This window comes from Rhinoraja longicauda, chromosome 33 (assembly GCF_053455715.1).
Source record: "Rhinoraja longicauda isolate Sanriku21f chromosome 33, sRhiLon1.1, whole genome shotgun sequence".
NCBI classification, from domain to species: Eukaryota; Metazoa; Chordata; class Chondrichthyes; order Rajiformes; family Arhynchobatidae; genus Rhinoraja; species Rhinoraja longicauda.
In genome coordinates, this window is record NC_135985.1 from 10975638 (window position 1) to 10992587 (window position 16950).

The 16950-nt window shown below is 43.8% G+C and overlaps 1 protein-coding gene across 9 annotated transcripts in view; it reads left to right on the plus strand.

The window, feature by feature from the left end:
• Positions 1–16950, plus strand: part of sltm (SAFB-like, transcription modulator) — a 51448-nt gene that overhangs the window by 17385 nt on the left and 17113 nt on the right. For 7 of the 9 annotated variants that reach the window (XM_078427314.1, XM_078427316.1, XM_078427319.1 and 4 more), the window contains 10 exons: positions 150–196; positions 1607–1737; positions 1845–1994; positions 6521–6636; positions 9895–10070; positions 10884–10978; positions 12326–12480; positions 13461–13641; positions 14439–14563; positions 16497–16637. In XM_078427314.1, the coding sequence (XP_078283440.1) occupies positions 150–196; positions 1607–1737; positions 1845–1994; positions 6521–6636; positions 9895–10070; positions 10884–10978; positions 12326–12480; positions 13461–13641; positions 14439–14563; positions 16497–16637 (1317 nt within the window). The remainder of the gene's footprint in view (positions 1–149; positions 197–1606; positions 1738–1844; positions 1995–6520; positions 6637–9894; positions 10071–10883; positions 10979–12325; positions 12481–13460; positions 13642–14438; positions 14564–16496; positions 16638–16950) is intronic. The other 2 variants (XM_078427315.1, XM_078427318.1) reach the window with 2 other exon arrangements.

A 16950-nucleotide genomic window follows, 5' to 3' on the forward strand; every position in this document is an offset into this window, starting at 1 on the left:
TTTGTTGTCTGCACTTTTAGTTTTGGTGCTTTTTGGGGAAATTGTGTTATTTTGTGCTCATGAATACTTTTGGTACTGCTTTGAGCGATTAGCTCAACCTTTATTTGAATCCGTGTTTCTTTTATTCTAACATTGTTTTGTGTTCATAGTTCAAATAAGGATTCGAAAGATAAGACTGCTTCTAAAGATGAAAAAGGTGAGACCAGATTAACCCATCAGTCTTCAAAATATATTGCGAATTTACGAGTTAATCTATGTGAAATTTGGAAATCCATTGAAGGCTGAGTATGTGAGAGAGAAACAATTGGAGCCAACGGTGTAGATAGTTGGAAAAAAAACGGCCACTATTCTTGTCATAAAGAATGCCAGAATTTTGAGAAGATATCTGGAGATTTGGAACTGTTTCAGATTAGTGATGGGAAGGTGCAAAGTCTGTTGGAATTTAAAGATGAGAATGAGACCTCTACTGATGTTGCTTCTCAGGGACTCGTGGGTCAGATAGCACATTGTGGATCAGATGTATATGATTTATAATATAAGAAAATAACTGCAGATGCTGGTACAAATCGAAGGTATTTATTCACAAAATGCTGGAGTAACTCAGCAGGTCAGGCAGCATCTCGGGAGAGAAGGAATGGGTGACGTTTCGGGTCGAGACCCTTCTTCAGACTGATGTCAGGGGGGCGGGACAAAGGAAGGATATAGGTGGAGACAGGAAGATAGAGGAAGATCTGGGAAGGAGGAGGGGAAGAGAGGGACAGAGGAACTATCTAAAGTTGGAGAAGTCGATGTTCATACCACTGGGCTGCAAGCTGCCCAGGCGAAATATGAGGTGCTGTTCCTCCAATTTCCGGTGGGCCTCACTATGGCACTGGAGGAGGCCCATGACAGAAAGGTCAGACTGGGAATGGGAGGGGGAGTTGAAGTGCTCGGCCACCGGTAGATCAGTTTGGTCAATGCGGACCGAGCGCAGGTGTTGAGCAAAGCGATCGCCGAGCCTGCGCTTGATTTCTCCGATGTAAATAAGTTGACATCTAGAGCAGCGGATGCAATAGATGAGGTTGGAGGAGGTGCAGGTGAACCTTTGTCTCACCTGGAAAGACTGTTTGGGTCCTTGGATGGAGTTGAGGGGGGAGGTAAAGGGACATGTGTTGCATCTCGTGCGGTTGCAGGGGAAAGTGCCCGGGGATGGGGTGGTTTGGGTAGGAAGGGACGAGTGGACCAGGGAGTTACGGAGGGAACGGTCTCTGCGAAACGCAGAGAGGGGAGGGGATGGGAAGATACGGCCAGTGGTGGGGTCCCGTTGTAGGTGATGGAAATGTTGGCGGATGATTTGTTGGATCCGCTGGCTGGTGGGGTGGAAGGTGGAACAAGGGGGATTCTGTCCTTGTTGCGAGTGGGGGGAGGGGGAGCAAGAGCGGAGCTGTGGGATATAGAAGAGACCCTAGTGAGAGCCTCATCTATAATGGAAGAGGGGAAGTCCCGTTTCATGAAGTATATGATTGCAGTTTATAGATGCAAAAAGAAAAGTTTCTTTCAGTTGTACTTTGAATATACTCATAAATGAATATCAAGGTAGTGATTTTATTTTTGGTCCATATCATAGGAGGTGGTAATAGCAGTACCGGGACCAGCAGTGGCAGCAGTAGCAGTTCATCCAAGAACCTGTGGATTAGTGGCTTGTCCTCCAATACCAAAGCAGCTGATCTAAAAAATGTGTTTAGTAAATATGGCAAGGTGTGTACTCATTATTTTTTTCTTTTAAGAGTAAATTACTTAATAGTAAGTAAGTTTATTTTTAAAAGTGATCATAATTTGTGATGTGTATTTACATTTTGTTATAGGTTCTGAGTGCCAAAGTAGTAACCAATGCACGGAGTCCTGGTGCTCGGTGTTATGGATTTGTAACCATGTCTTCGAGTGCAGAAGTGACTCGGTGTATATCTCACCTTCATCGCACAGAGCTAGATGGACAGCAGGTTTCTGTTGAGAAAGTAATTATTCAAAAAATGTTTTTTGCCTTTGACTTAACCATGATTCGCATTTCTAAAACCCAGAAATAAAAGAACCATATACATCTTTCTAAAAAACCCCACTAAATATCTGTATTAATATACACAGATTTTCTTTAAATATATAATTGTTATCCCATAAACCATAAAGCTCGTCTCCAATGTTCTAACTTTCAATTCTCTCTATTATGATGATCTGTTGGAAAATAGTGATAATTGGAAAATATTTGCATTCGGCACAAACTCCAGTAAATAATACAGCTGATGAGCCAATGGAGAAGAGTGGCAAAAGTTTATAAAAACTGTGTGGTGAGGAGTGTTAATGTACCAGACCATGGCCAGAGGAACAGCAATTCAAATGAATTATAATGTAAAAATGAATGGAATATATGAATCTATATGGAAGAATTTCATAAAAGGAAGATGATAATTTGCTGCTGGATTCCCACGAGTTTGGGTTGTAACAGTTTGAATGATAATGTTAAGGACCTATCAGGAGGCCCAGAACCCACACGGAGTTGGCAACTTTTTTCTATTTCGCTCAACACCTGCGCTCGGTCCGCATTGACCAAACTGATCTACCGGTGGCCGAGCACTTCAAATCCCCCTCCCATTCCCAGTCTGACCTTTCTGTCATGGGCCTCCTCCAGTGCCATAGTGAGGCCCACCGGAAATTGGAGGAACAGCACCTCATATTTCGTACCTGATAAATTGAATGCTTTCTATGCTCTCTTCGAGCATAAGGCCAACTGAGCGATGACACCTGGCCCTTCAGACTCAAGTGTGCCTCTCCCCAGGGTGACAGTTGGCCAGAAGGTACACCCATGAAAAGCAACTGGCTCAGACGAAGTTCCTGGCTGTGTCCTTAGATGCTGCGCGGACCAGCTCGTGGGAGTATTGCGGACATCTTTAATCTTTCTCTACTCCGTTTGGAGGTGCCCACCTGCTTCAAGAAGACCACCATCATCCCGGTGAGGAGATCTCCTGCCTAAATGACTACGTCCAGAGGTCTTGACAACCACCATCATGAAATGTTTTGAGAGGCTAGTTATGGAATGCATTCAATCCATGCGGCCTTGACCCACTGCAGTTCGCCGACTGCCACAACAGGTCCACGGACAATGCCATCCCCCCAGCCCTCAACTCATCCCTGGAACACCTGGTAAGAGGGACACCTACTTCAGACTCCTATTCATAGATTACAGTGCTGCCTTTAACATCATTACACCATCCAAGCCTATCACTAAACTCTCGGGACTTGGAGTGAGCACTCATCTCTGCAACTGGATCCTCGACTTCCTGACCAATAGACCTCAATCAGTGAGGACAGTGAACAAATCATCCTCTGTGATAATCATCTGAAAATCCTCAACACTGGTGCTTTGCAAGGATGCATTCTCAGCCTCCTTCTTTACTCCTTGTACACCCACGACAGTGCAGCCATGTACAAATCTAATTCAAATTTTCAAATTTGCAGATAACACCACCATTGTGGGCCGGATATTAAATAATGATGAGACGGAGTACAGGAAGGAGTTTGAGCACCTGATGTCGAGACAACAATCCTTCTCAATGTCAGCAAGACAATGGAGATAGTGATCGACTTCAGGAAATGAAGCGGTACACATTCCACAGTTTGCATTGATGGCACCAAAGTAGAGACAAAATAGGTTGGAAAAGTTCTAATTCCTAGGAGTCAATATCACCAACAACCTGGACCACCCGTACTGAAGCAATGACCAAGAAAGCACACCAAGAAAGCCTCTACTTCTACACATGCGCCATAGAAAGCATTTTATCGGGATGCATCACAGCTTGGTGTGGGAACAGCTCCATCCAAGGCCGCAAGAAATTGCAGTGAATTGTGGATGCAGCCCAGACCATCGCACAAACCAACCTCCTTTCCATTGAAGGTAGACACAAAATGCTGGAGTAACTTCCTTGCTTCTCTCCAGAGATGCTGCCTGACCTGCTGAGCTACTCCAGCATTTTGTGTCTACCTTCGATTTAAACCAGCATCTGCAGTGACTCCCTCCATTGACTCCATCTATACCTTGCGCTGCCTCAGCAAGGCCAGCAGCATAATCAAGGACGAGTCGCATCCTGGCCACTCTCTCTTCTCTCCTATCGGGCAAAAGGTATAGAAGTGTGAAAACGCACACCTTCAGATTCGGGGACAGTTTCTTCCCAGCTGTTATCAGGCAAATGAATCATCTACCCCAACTAGAGAGCAATTCTGATTACTATCTACCTCATTGGTGATCCTTGGACCATCTTTGATCAGACTTTACTGGCTTTACCTTGCACTAAACGTCATTTCCTTATGTATCTATACACTAAATGGCTCTATTGTAATCATGCATTGTCTTTCTGCTGACTGGTTAACACGCAACAAAAGCTTTTCACTGTACCTCTGTAATCGTGACAATGAACTAAACTGAACTGAACTTTTTTACAGTTACATGGGAAATTGCTAGCTAATCCACAATGAACAGTTGACATTTATTAGGAAAATACAGACCACTTTGGGATTTTTAAAATTCTTTAAACCATGATCAGTGTACGACCAGGTAGTAATTATACAAGTATTAAAGAAATAAGGAGATACACTTCTGTCAGTAAAGGTATGTATTAATTTCTGGGTCACCAAAGAGGTATAATTTACAATGATGCAGATTAGGCCATGGTAATCCATGTAAGTGTCTAGATTTATAAACATTGATTACATTCACACATCTACTGGAATATTTGAAATGTGGTTTACTTGAGAGAGTTAATTATGATTATATTCTGTTAACCGTCTCAAAAAAAGCTTGCTTGATTATTCCCATCCCTTTTTCCCACTTTTTTAAGACGATTGTTTAAATGTGCAGCATGGTGTTATTTTTTATACCAATCTCCAAGATTTTTTTAATTCAATTGCATTGGCTTCATGCACACAGAAGTTTTCAGGCTTTATCATACGGAACATGATTCTGTCAGAATAGCTTTTAATGATTTCATTATTAGATGCTTTTGTCACTAGGAAATGAAGTAATGAGGTCAGTCTGTATGACTTTTTGCATGAAGACTAAATTAAGTTCATGTGATGCACCAATTCCATCCACCCTTTCCATCTACTTCCCTGCTACCAGCGCTTGCAATTGGACTGTTTTGTTAGCACTCTTAGTTGAGGTTCATTTGGTGCAAGTCGTATTTAAAGCAACAAAATATCCCTATTCAAAAGTTGCACCTTAAAATCATGGTCTGGAGGTACAGAAAATAATCTAGGACTACTGGAGATGAGGGCCCTCATTCTCAAGGTGCAGATTTTCTTCAGTGCAAATATTTCTGAGCTGAAGGAATGATCAGTATTACTCAATAATTTATGTTGTAAAAATGTAAAAGCAGTAGTACAATTTTGGGTAAGGGGAAATCACTCATTAATTTTAATGGGTATAGTGAAGAAATTCTTGATAATTTCTACTTTTCATTATTTTAACTTGTAGCCATTTCTATTATCAGCATTCTGTATATACAGTATGTTTATCCAACATAGCATCAAATAATTACAAAACATAAATTTAACACCGTTTTGATGTGCTTTACTTCAATTTTAATATATACAGGGGATTGTTGTACTTTTCTGTAAATTTGTTAATTTTCAAAGATTTAGGACTATCCAGATGAAGCTGAGTAAAAGCACTGGGGGTGGACAAGATGAAGATGTGTTCAGATTGGATGAGTAGGTTGCTGCTCTCTAGACCTGGGCCATAGATTTACAATGGAGATACGAGGGGTTTCTTTTACAGCAATGAATGGTAGTGATATGAAGTTTCTTCTCTGGTGGCAGTGGAAACGGAAAAGTCAGTGCATTAAGAAAAAAATTGGATCGATAGTTAAGGGAGTAATTTGCAGGGCTGTGTGGAAAGAGCAGAGGAATGGACTACCTTAATGGGTGTTTGCATTTATTGGAGGGGCTGAATAGCTTGTATCGTAACAATTCTATGATTCTGTATTTGTGCATATAATTCAGTGCTTATTTGCAGTTGTACATTAGTCCTTTTGCCTTATTTCCATATGTTTACATTTATGTGTGTATATAAACTTACACTTCCTATATTACTACAATGGTGGTGTTAGTCCAATACCTGCTAGGGGGAGAGTTTTCCTACGTGTAGGAAATTACTGTTAAAAATGTGAGTGTAAAAAAATCACAATGGAGAATTATTAAAAGTAGCGCACAAAGGCACAGATTCTTCACTGTATTTATAGATTAAGGGTTATTTGTACGGTTAGTTCTCAAGGCAAGGATGGCTGATGTTCAAAATGAGTAAATGGATGTTCTGATCCAGGAGGCTGTTGTTTTGTGTGCTATTATGTTATTTTCACTTTTCATGGGGAAACAGTTCTACAATTATGGATTATTTTGTCTAATTTTAAAATTGTTAAAACCTGCTTGTTAGTATGTCTGAAGTAGTTCATTTTTGATCCCTTTCTAATATTCAAATTTTCATTTGTCCACTCAGGTTAAAAATGATCCCTTTAAAAAAGAATCCACAACAAAAGATGGGACTGGGAAGATGAGTTCAAGCAGAAGTAGTAGTGATAAAAAGTGTTCGACTAGTGGAAAGGCCAGCAGCAGGTAAGTGTATGGTGGCTGGTGATGGAGTGAGTGAGGAGTGATGGAGAGGGGGGGGGGGCGCGGAGTGGGAGAGGGGGGGGCGCGGAGTGGGAGGGGGGGGGGGGGCGCGGAGTGGGAGGGGGGGGGGGGCGCGGAGTGGGGGGGGGGGGGGGGCGCGGAGTGGGAGGGGGGGGGAGCGCGGAGTGGGAGGGGGGGGGGAGCGGAGTGGGAGGAGCGGAGTGGGGGGAGTGGGAGGGGGGGGCGGAGCGGAGCGGGGAGGGAGGGGGGGGGGAGCGGAGCGGGGAGGGAGGGGGGGAGCGGAGCGGGGAGGGAGGGGGGGAGCGGGGGGGGAGCGGAGCGGGGGGGGGGAGCGGAGCGGGAGGGGGGAGCGGAGCGGGAGGGGGGAGCGGAGCGGGAGGGGGGAGCGGAGCGGGAGGGGGGAGCGGAGCGGGAGGGGGGAGCCGGTGCGGGAGGGGGGGAGCCGGAGCGGGAGGGGGGAGCCGGAGCGGGAGGGGGGAGCCGGGGCGGGAGGGGGGAGCCGGGGCGGGAGGGGGGAGCCGGGGGGGGAGGGGGGAGCCGGGGGGGAGGGGGGAGGCGGAGCGGGAGGGGGAGGAGGCGGAGCGGGAGCGGGAGGAGGCGGAGCGGGAGCGGGAGGAGGCGGAGCGGGAGCGGGAGGAGGCGGAGCGGGAGCGGGAGGAGGCGGAGCGGGAGCGGGAGGAGGCGGAGCGGGAGCGGGAGGAGGCGGAGCGGGAGGAGGCGGAGCGGGAGCGGGAGCGGGAGGAGGCGGAGCGGGAGCGGGAGGAGGCGGAGCGGGAGCGGGAGGAGGCGGAGCGGGAGCGGGAGGAGGCGGAGCGGGAGCGGGAGGAGGCGGAGCGGGAGCGGGAGGAGGCGGAGCGGGAGCGGGAGGAGGCGGAGCGGGAGGAGGCGGAGCGGGAGCGGGAGGAGGCGGAGCGGGAGCGGGAGGAGGCGGAGCGGGAGGAGGCGGAGCGGGAGGAGGCGGAGCGGGAGGAGGCGGAGCGGGAGGAGGCGGAGCGGGAGGAGGCGGAGCGGGAGGAGGCGGAGCGGGAGGAGGCGGAGCGGGAGGAGGCGGAGCGGGAGGAGGGGGAGCGGGAGGGGGGGAGCAGGAGGGGGAGCGGAGTGGGAGGAGGGGGAGCGGAGTGGGAGGAGGGGGAGCGGAGTGGGAGGAGGGGGAGCGGAGTGGGGGAGGGGGAGCGGAGTGGGAGGGGGGGAGCGGAGTGGGAGGGGGGGAGCGGAGTGGGAGGGGGGGAGCGGAGGGGGGGGAGCGGAGTGGGAGGAGGGGGGGGCGGAGTGGGAGGAGGGGGGGGACGGAGTGGGAGAGGGGGGGGAGGAGTGGGAGAGGGGGGGAGGAGTGGGAGAGGGGGGGGGGGAGGAGTGGGGGGGGGGGGGGGGAGGAGTGGGAGAGGGGGGGGGAGGAGTGGGAGAGGGGGGGGGAGGAGTGGGAGAGGGGGGGGGAGGAGTGGGAGTGGGAGAGGGGGGGGGAGGAGTGGGAGAGGGGGGGGGAGGAGTGGGAGAGGGGGGGCGGAGAGGGAGAGGGGGGGCGGAGAGGGAGAGGGGGGGCGGAGCGGGAGAGGGGGGGGCGTAGCGGGAGAGGGGGGGGGCGGAGCGGGCGAGGGGGGGGCGGAGCGGGCGAGGGGGGGGGAGCGGGTGAGGGGGGGCGGTCCACTTGGTCTAATGTGTGTGTATATATATATATATATATATAGCGTCACAACGGAAACCCAACGGGTATCCGCGCATGCGCAGTTGGGTGAGGGTTGCCGGGCCCGGCGGCGGCGCGTCTGCCCAGCAGCGGCGGAAGGACCGGTGCCCGTCCCGCCCTGCGCCTGACTTTCCTCCAATGGTGCAGACGCGACGGCAGGTCAAAGATGATGGCCGCTGGCAGGACCAGCATGGTGCAGCGCCTTGCGGACACTTTCCAGCTGCTGGGGCTGGAATGAGTGGCTCCATCTCCCCTTTCCTCTTCCCCTAGCCCACCCCCGGGGGAGACTCCCTGGCCGCCACAGTCTCGGATATACTCTGGGATCTTACTGTGTGCTTTTGGAGTGGGGGAGGGGAGGGTGAGAGACCAATGCATGAGAGGTTTGGACCCAACAGGTCCACGGATCATCTAGTGTGCTCTAATTTTGCCCACCAATCTCCCGTGTGGGACCTTATGAAAGGCTTTCTGAAAGTCCAGATACACTACATCCACTGGCTCTCCTTCATCCATTTTACTTGTCACGTCCTCAAAAAAATTCCAGAAGGTTAGTCAAGCAGGATTTCCCCTTAATTAATTGATTGATATTAATTAAGTTCTTGAATCTTACTCGGGTATTATTTTTCGTATCTAAACATAATCAATAAACATACCTTTTTTATTGAACACTGAAATGCCACACTTAAGCCTGACCTTGTCAAAGCATAAAACTTAAATTGGAATTGTGGGTTAAATCAGAAACAACAATCCTGACTGTTTTTTCTTTCTTTTTAACCCAAGTCCTTTGAGGCCAGTTATGTGATGATAGATGCCTCCTGAGATCATGAGTCTAGTACTTATTTAGACAATATTTTTTTATCTGCACACCTCTTACAGGTATTGCAGCTTTTCAACTTCAACTGGATCCAAAGAACTAATAATCTGGCCATGGGCAATTTTGTCTTCTGCCTTATAATTTGAATTTAGTTATCTCCAACACCTGCTGAAAGGAGATTTGACAAGGATGGTATAGTTTTATAGGTTGAGATTCATATGGCATTGAATTTAAGGAATCCAGTTGCATTTTAAGTTTTTGGATTAGGATGAATTGATAATTTTTGCACCAATTGATATGCATATTTTACAGAATTCACACACTTGCAGCCCACAGAGCCTACTATCCAAAATTAAATATCAGTAATAGAGTTTGTTTTCTAGAGGGAAGCATGACTAAATGTTCTCTTAAAACTGTTACAATTATTATTTATAGCTTTAAGACAATTTCCACTGCATATTGCAATTACATTTGGGAATGTTATCTGTCAGATTAGTTTTGATTCTGAATCATAGGTGATAGCTTTGCAAATTGTTTTCCGTTGTCTGTTCCACCTTCACTGGTACTGACCCCAAGAAATGCCATTGGGAAATTTTTGTCATTTTGTACTCTGTACTACATTGTCTTATCGACATCCTGAACTGTTTATTGTAACGTGATTAAAATTCAGGCCAATTTTAGAAAATGTTGTGATTTTAATGATCCTATTAGTATTGAGTATATAACTTTTCTTGTTCTAATTGCAAAGGAGCCAAATTTCTTCCAAGAAAGAGGATAAGAAAACTGACAAACCCGGGGACAGAAAAGAGAACAAGGATGGGTCAGGCTCCATAAAGAAAGCAGAAAATAAAAAGGATGAGAAGGAATGCTCTATGAGCATTAACCATGGACATTCCAAAAAAATGGATGAGAAGAGGCGAAAGAGTATGTATTTCTGAGTATGGTGCGAGATACGTAAAACTGAATTGTTTTTTGTCACCAAACTAGCGAAGGCTTTTTTTGTGTGCAGAGTTGAAACACTTATTTTGGCCTATTACCTGTCATAAATCTTAAAAAGAGTAAATTGTTTTAAAGTTGCCGAGTAATATGACAGTAAAAAAACGAACTGCTGTAAGATCTTGGAGTAGGATACATCAGTGGAGGGATGATGTTGAGAAAGGTGAGGGGGTAGGGCAAGAGTTAGGGCAAGGTGGCTCCAGTTAAGAAGGGGTTGATTGGCAGATGAGTCATGTGAGGAAGAGAATGGTTGACATGGGGTGGAAAACTAGCAGTGTATCCAGGAGACGGAATGTTGGAGATGGAAGATGGAGTCAAACGTTGGGTGGAGGGGTTCAAGGATTCCTTGCCAACGTAATAGGTTTGGTGCTAAGGTGATGGAAGAAGAATTTGACATTATGGTGGGCTTTTAAATTCTTGAGTTGTGTGCGCACGGGGCTGCTGGACCACAACGCATCAGAGAAGGGGAGGTTGGGTGGAATTGTGAAGAGATAACAGGAGTTGGGGCTGGTGTCAGACACATCATCTGAGGAGAGAGGACGCAAAGGTGGAAGGAGGAGGCCTCTGAGGTGTTTGAGTGAGGCATGGGGAATGTGGCTGGGTCAGTAGCAGGGGAAGGGTAACAGGACCCTGTGACGTCACGGGCCCCAGCCTGGAGGTGTCAAGGGAGCAATGGGATCCAGTGGTGATTGCGATTGATAGCTGTCTTATTTCATAAACTTTACTTGATTTTTATTTTAGTTGTGAAGAGTCCTCATCGGATGGTGGTTATTGACATGGCTAAAGGTGAACCAGTTGTTAGCGTAAAAACTGAAAAGAATGTCAAAAGTGATCAGGTAACCATTTATGGGGGGCAAAGCACAAAGTAGACCTAATGTATATAATCTTTTTCTTTTACATCTTTTCACAGTATATGTACATTCCAAATGTTTGTCGAGTTTGTTTCCAGATCAAAACATTTTTACATGAACTTTCTCAAAACAGATTATGAAAGATAGCTATAAACCTGTGATTATCAACACACAAACAGGATCTTTCTGTTGCAATGATGCTGAACCATGTGTATTTGGTGCCATTACAACAGACAGTCAAACTGATAGTGACAAGGGATCTATACAAGGCACTGGCTCAAAAAGGCACTGATAACATTAAAGACCCAAACCACCCTGGGTGTCATCTCCTTACCACCATCGGGGAGAAGGTATAGGAGCCTGAAACCATTTATCTCCAGTTTCTTACCAGCATACATCAAGCTCCTGAAAAAGGCACAACATTAATCAAAACCCTACTGCAGCAACTTTGTTTTGGTTGCACTGCGTATTTTTGTTTATGGTTTAGTTACCTCGCATTACTGATTATTAATTTGTTGTATTATTCATTTGTGTATATTTATTTGTGTTATTGCATTAATGGGCTTGTAATGCTGCAGCAAGTAAGAATGTCATTATTATATTGCTGGTACACCTGATAATTAAATACTTAATTTTGTCTTAAGTAAGTTTAAATCGCATACACAGAATTATTTTAATTTGCTCTAAAAAAAAGCTTTGAAATTTAATTAGGAATATTTTTGCAGCTGATATTTCAAACACCACAAGAAGATTATGTGCACATTGAAACTTACCTAGTGCTCTTAGCTAAAGAATCTAAAGGCTAAAAGATCGCACCATTTATTCCTGGCTTATTGACTGATAGAGGTCAATGTCCTGTGCAGATGATGAAAGCGCCAAATACTGTTTACTTTTCCACTTAATTCCAAAAGTCCTTGGTGCTAATTTCACAGGAATGGAATGATGAGAAGGGGGAAATAGTAAGCTCCTCTGTCTATTTGGTTGGCCTTGGAAGAAGCTCAAGGCATTTTCACCTGTATGTTCTTCCAGCTATAAACTTAACAAAAAAGAGATGAGAATATATAGACATTCAGCTTTGTTTCATGTTCTAGAAAGGCACTTCTGAATTTTTCGTAAAAGTATTAAGAATTGATTTTTGAAATTTGATTTTGACAAACATATTTGAAACAACTGAATCATCCAACATTTGGAACATACTCAAATATTTTTGAATTCTAACTTTGAATATTTGTTGACTACGTTGCCTTGGGTTATCGATAGAATAGGAAGATACATTAAGAAAATCATTGACATTTTTAGTGATTAGCAAATGTCTTTGTTAACATTTTGCAGGCATCAAGTTCCAGAAGTAGAGAAAAACGTATTGTAACTAAACTAAACTCCAAGGAGAGAAAGGATATTCTGTCATTTGAGAAAATAAAACGACAAAAGATTCGTGAGCGTTTAATCCGAGTGGAGCGCATTCGGCGTGCTATAGAATTAAGAAGGTGTGTGGGACTTTACAACTCATAAGAGGAAATGTAAAATAGACGTAATGTCACAAATGTATATTGATTTGGTTTGTTTGTATTGTAATTCTTCAGTTTTGTTAAGTTGAAGCAAAATATAACATCACAGCTTTTATATTTGTTTATTATGAAGGCAAGGAAACCATGTGACTTTTTCACCATTCTTTCTACACTTTTACTTTCTTCACTTTTAGAATTATGGACTTGAACCCTAAAGTCCCTTCGTTCATCAACACTTTAATGCCCTACCATTTACTGTGCAAGTCTTAATCCTTTATGACTTCCCAAAATGCACCACCTCACACCTATCAGGGCTAAATTCAATCTGCCAACACGCTGTGTAACTTTCCATTAATCTATGCCTTGCTATAGTCTTAAACAACCTTTCTCGCTATCCATAAACATCACCAGTTTCATGTAATTTCGACCTTTCATTCCTCTGACATTCACATCCAAGTCCGGTCTTGATTCGGCAGTAAGCATCTGATCTTTGTGCTACCAATTAAAAAAACAAATTTCCAACCTTGCTTCCTGACCCCTATCACTAAAACAATTTTGGATCAAATTGGCCAGCTCAGCTTGGATCCCCTGTGCCGCATACCTCTGGGCCAGCATTCTTTGCATTTCCAAACTTTATGCATTAAAATCTCCTAGTGTTCCAAGAAGTTGTGGAGGGCTAAACTGGGGCATGGCTACTAGTCCAAAATCATTGAAAATCAGGATTTGATTCAAGAGCTCATGGACAAATGCAACATTTTGTGACTTTAAATATAGATGCCAAAAAACTAAAGTTTGACATTTTCTCTTGCTCTACATAAACAGATTAGTAATTGCCAAGCTACTTATGACTGTTTCTGAACACCATGCAGACTTGAAAAAATATAGTTTTATTTGGCATGAGCAATCTGCTCTGCCATTTGCACTTTGCAGTTGTCAAATTTATACTTTTTGTTAACAAGGTGTCGTGAAATAGCTGAAAGACAGCGACGTGAGCGAGAACGCATTCGTATGATTCGTGAACGTGAGGAACGAGATCGGTTGCAGCGAGAGAGAGAGCGATTAGAAATTGAGAAACAAAAGCTTGAAAGGGAAAGAATGGAACGTGAACGATTAGAAAGAGAACGCATACGTATAGAACAGGTAAATAGATTCTTCATAATATTTTTCAATATGAGCACTCATTTTTGGGCAACATTTGATTTTGTAGCTTGTGGTGGAGCGAGGAGTGGGGTTTTGGCTTTTCGTTTATCTGTCCTGTTCATCAAGTTTTGTTCTATCAAAATCATGTTGGCTGAATAGGTGGTTGAGGATCATGGGGAAAATACATTCAATGCTTTTGATGAGAAACTGACAGGAAAAATCCAAGTGCAACTAGATAGCGCTTCTTGCGCTTCCTTTAACAATAATGTGTTGCTAAATAGTGCTTTCATTAGAATTTTTACACAGGCATGGACTGTCCTTAATACTTTTTTGCGTAAAGTGTTTTCTTCTTTACCCACTTGAAAAATGGCAAGCCATATTGGGAGTTTCATAAGCAAAGAGGTTCAGCATAAGTGATGTGCGTACTGATCTTCATCTTATTCGGTGCATGAATCTTAAATGCAATGTTCTACTAAATCTAATTTAATTTAACATTTATCTTATTTACTAGCCGTAAGGTGATTGTTAATTATGAGATTTATGTCTGGGTCTGGAGGCTTTGTGATGCTGTACAATCTAAAAGCGATCAAATGCCTAAAGTTTAAAGTATAATTTCAATTGCATGTATGTTCGAGTTAACGTCAGGACTGCTTTGGTCGTGTTGAGTGCCCTGTTGGGATAGATCTTATTACTTCATACAATGTGTCCCTGTCGGTTAATGCCACTAATATATATCATCTGTTGACAAGTCAGTGAATCATCATGGCTCAGGGGAAAAAACCTTTTTGTTTATTTAGGAACGCCGTAAGGAAATAGAGCGCATTGCCCGAGAACGTGAAGAGCTCCGTAGGCAACAAGAGCAACTCCGGTATGAACAAGAAAGAAGAAATTCTTTAAAAAGGCCACATGATGTAGACAGTAGGTATGTTTTGAAATGACAATTACTGGATAATCACTTTAGATTTATAAAAGATCCTGGTTCTGAGTAAGGAACATGCATTTGATCACATTATTGTGCATTGGTGGATTACCTTTTGTTGATTTATAACTATAATACTATGATCTTATCTTAACAGTTTTTGGGTTATGGAAGTAGGTTATTCTAAACATATACAGTGTTCTGTTCATTAAAAATTCATTTACAGAAAAGGATGTTGTCAAATCTGTTTTGAATCACACAGTGCGGAAACAGACCGTTCAGCCAAACTTGCCGATACCGACCAAGATGCCCCATCTACACTAGTACCACCTCCCTGTGTTTGGTTCTAAATCTTTCCTATCCATGTACCTGTCCAAATGTATTTTTAAATTTTATTATTGTACCTGCCTCAACTATCTCCTTTTGGCAGCTCTCCCTTATGCCCACCACTGGGACTGGGATTTTCTTATCAGTCCTGTCCTTTTTGTTTTCTTTACCAAGCTCTGATGTTATTGCTCTTGGCAATATCCTTTATTCTCGTATTGCAATATGACGACCCATTTGTTTAGAATATAAAACAGTACAACATGGGAACAGACCCTTTGGCCCATGATGTCTGTACAGAATATGATGTCAAATGAATCATGTCTCATTACCTGTGATCCATATTCCCCATTCTCTGCATATTTACGTGCCTATCAGAAACCCTGTTAAATGCACTATCATATCCTTTCACCACAACCGTGCGTTTCAGGCAGCTACCACTCTTTAAAAAAAAAAAAGACTTGCTCCACACATCTCCTTTAAACTTTAATACTCTGACCTTAATTAAAGCTATGCACTCTAACATTTCCATACTGTGGCAAAGGTTCTGACTGTCTACTTTATCTATGTCTCCTATTACTTTATAAATATATCAGGTTTCCCTCAACCTTTTCCTTTCGCAGAGAAAATAATCCAAATTTGTCCAGCTTCTTATAGCTAATACCGTCTAATCCAGTCAGTACCTTGATAAACTTTGCACCCCCTCCAAAGCCACCACATCCTCCCTGTAATTCTGCGATCAAAACTGCACTCAATATTCCAAATATGGACAAATTAAAGTTTTCAAAAGAAACAAGGATTGTTTGTAAAACAATTTTGCAAACAAATTGCTAGAGTACCTCAGCGAGTCAGGCGGCATCTCTGGGGAACACGGACAGGTGAATTTTCAGGTTCAGACCCTTCTGACTAAGTCTGAAAAAGTGTCGTGACCTGAAAAGTCACCCATCCATATTCTCCAGAAATGCTGTCTGACCCGCTGAGTTACTCCAGTACATTGTGACATTTAAAAAAATGTTAGAGTTGCAGTATGACTCTGCTTCCTGTACTCAATGTCTCAAATCTGAGCCCATTTTTTCCCTTTTGTCTCCATTTCACCTCTAGCCTTTGTCACTTACTCCATTCATCTGCCGATCTTCCCTCTCCCTACGGCAATCATTCATTTATCACTTACCAGGCTTTTCCCCACCCTACTTCCCCCCCCCCCCAGCTTTCTCTCTTCCCCCCCTTCCCCCAGCAGTCTGAAGAAAGGCCTGACCCATTCACACAAGAGATACTGCCTGACCTGCTGAATTCCTCCACCACTTTGTTTTTGTTTTCCTTTTAGTACCCTCTCCTTATTGTTTTGCTAGCTTCAAGGGAACCATATGAATCTGGAAATCTTAGTGCATTTAAGCTTTCGTTAAGTTGTAAGCCATAGATCTTATTTCAAGATTAGAAACTTCCACCTTTTAACACAGCCTTAACATGCAATTTATATAAATGTAAATGTAGAAATTAGCTCTGTATTTAATTGTACGACTACTGTAACGCTTGATTAAGTTTTTGGAAAGAAATGTTTTTGAAATGTTTCAAAGCATGGTGTCTAAAAATCGTTCAATGTCATAAAATGTAGGCGTGATGAACCCTATTGGAATGATCATAAAAGGAGGGCCATGGACAATGATGTCCGTTTTAGTCACAGTTCAGAATATAATCGCCAAGACCCAAACCGTTACAATGATTTCGAACATCGGGTGTCGTCTGCATTTGATCGGTGAGTGCTGCCTTTCCATCTGTTTTTTGGCTGCATCGAATGAAACCTGAGGTTGTTGTGTAATTAATTTGAATAACACTTTTTTTTTCCCGATAAGGGAGAGAAATAATTGGAATGATCATAAAAGAAGCTACAAATTCAGATTAGTTTATTGTCATGTACGCCTGCGTGCAATGAAATTCCTTGTTTGCATGAAGCTCCATAGAGAAAACTATACATAATGATAAACAGCAAATTGGTACTAAGATTGTCATTTGGACGGAAGCAATGTAAAAAGAAATGAAGTGCAACAACGTAATAGCTGAATGAGGTA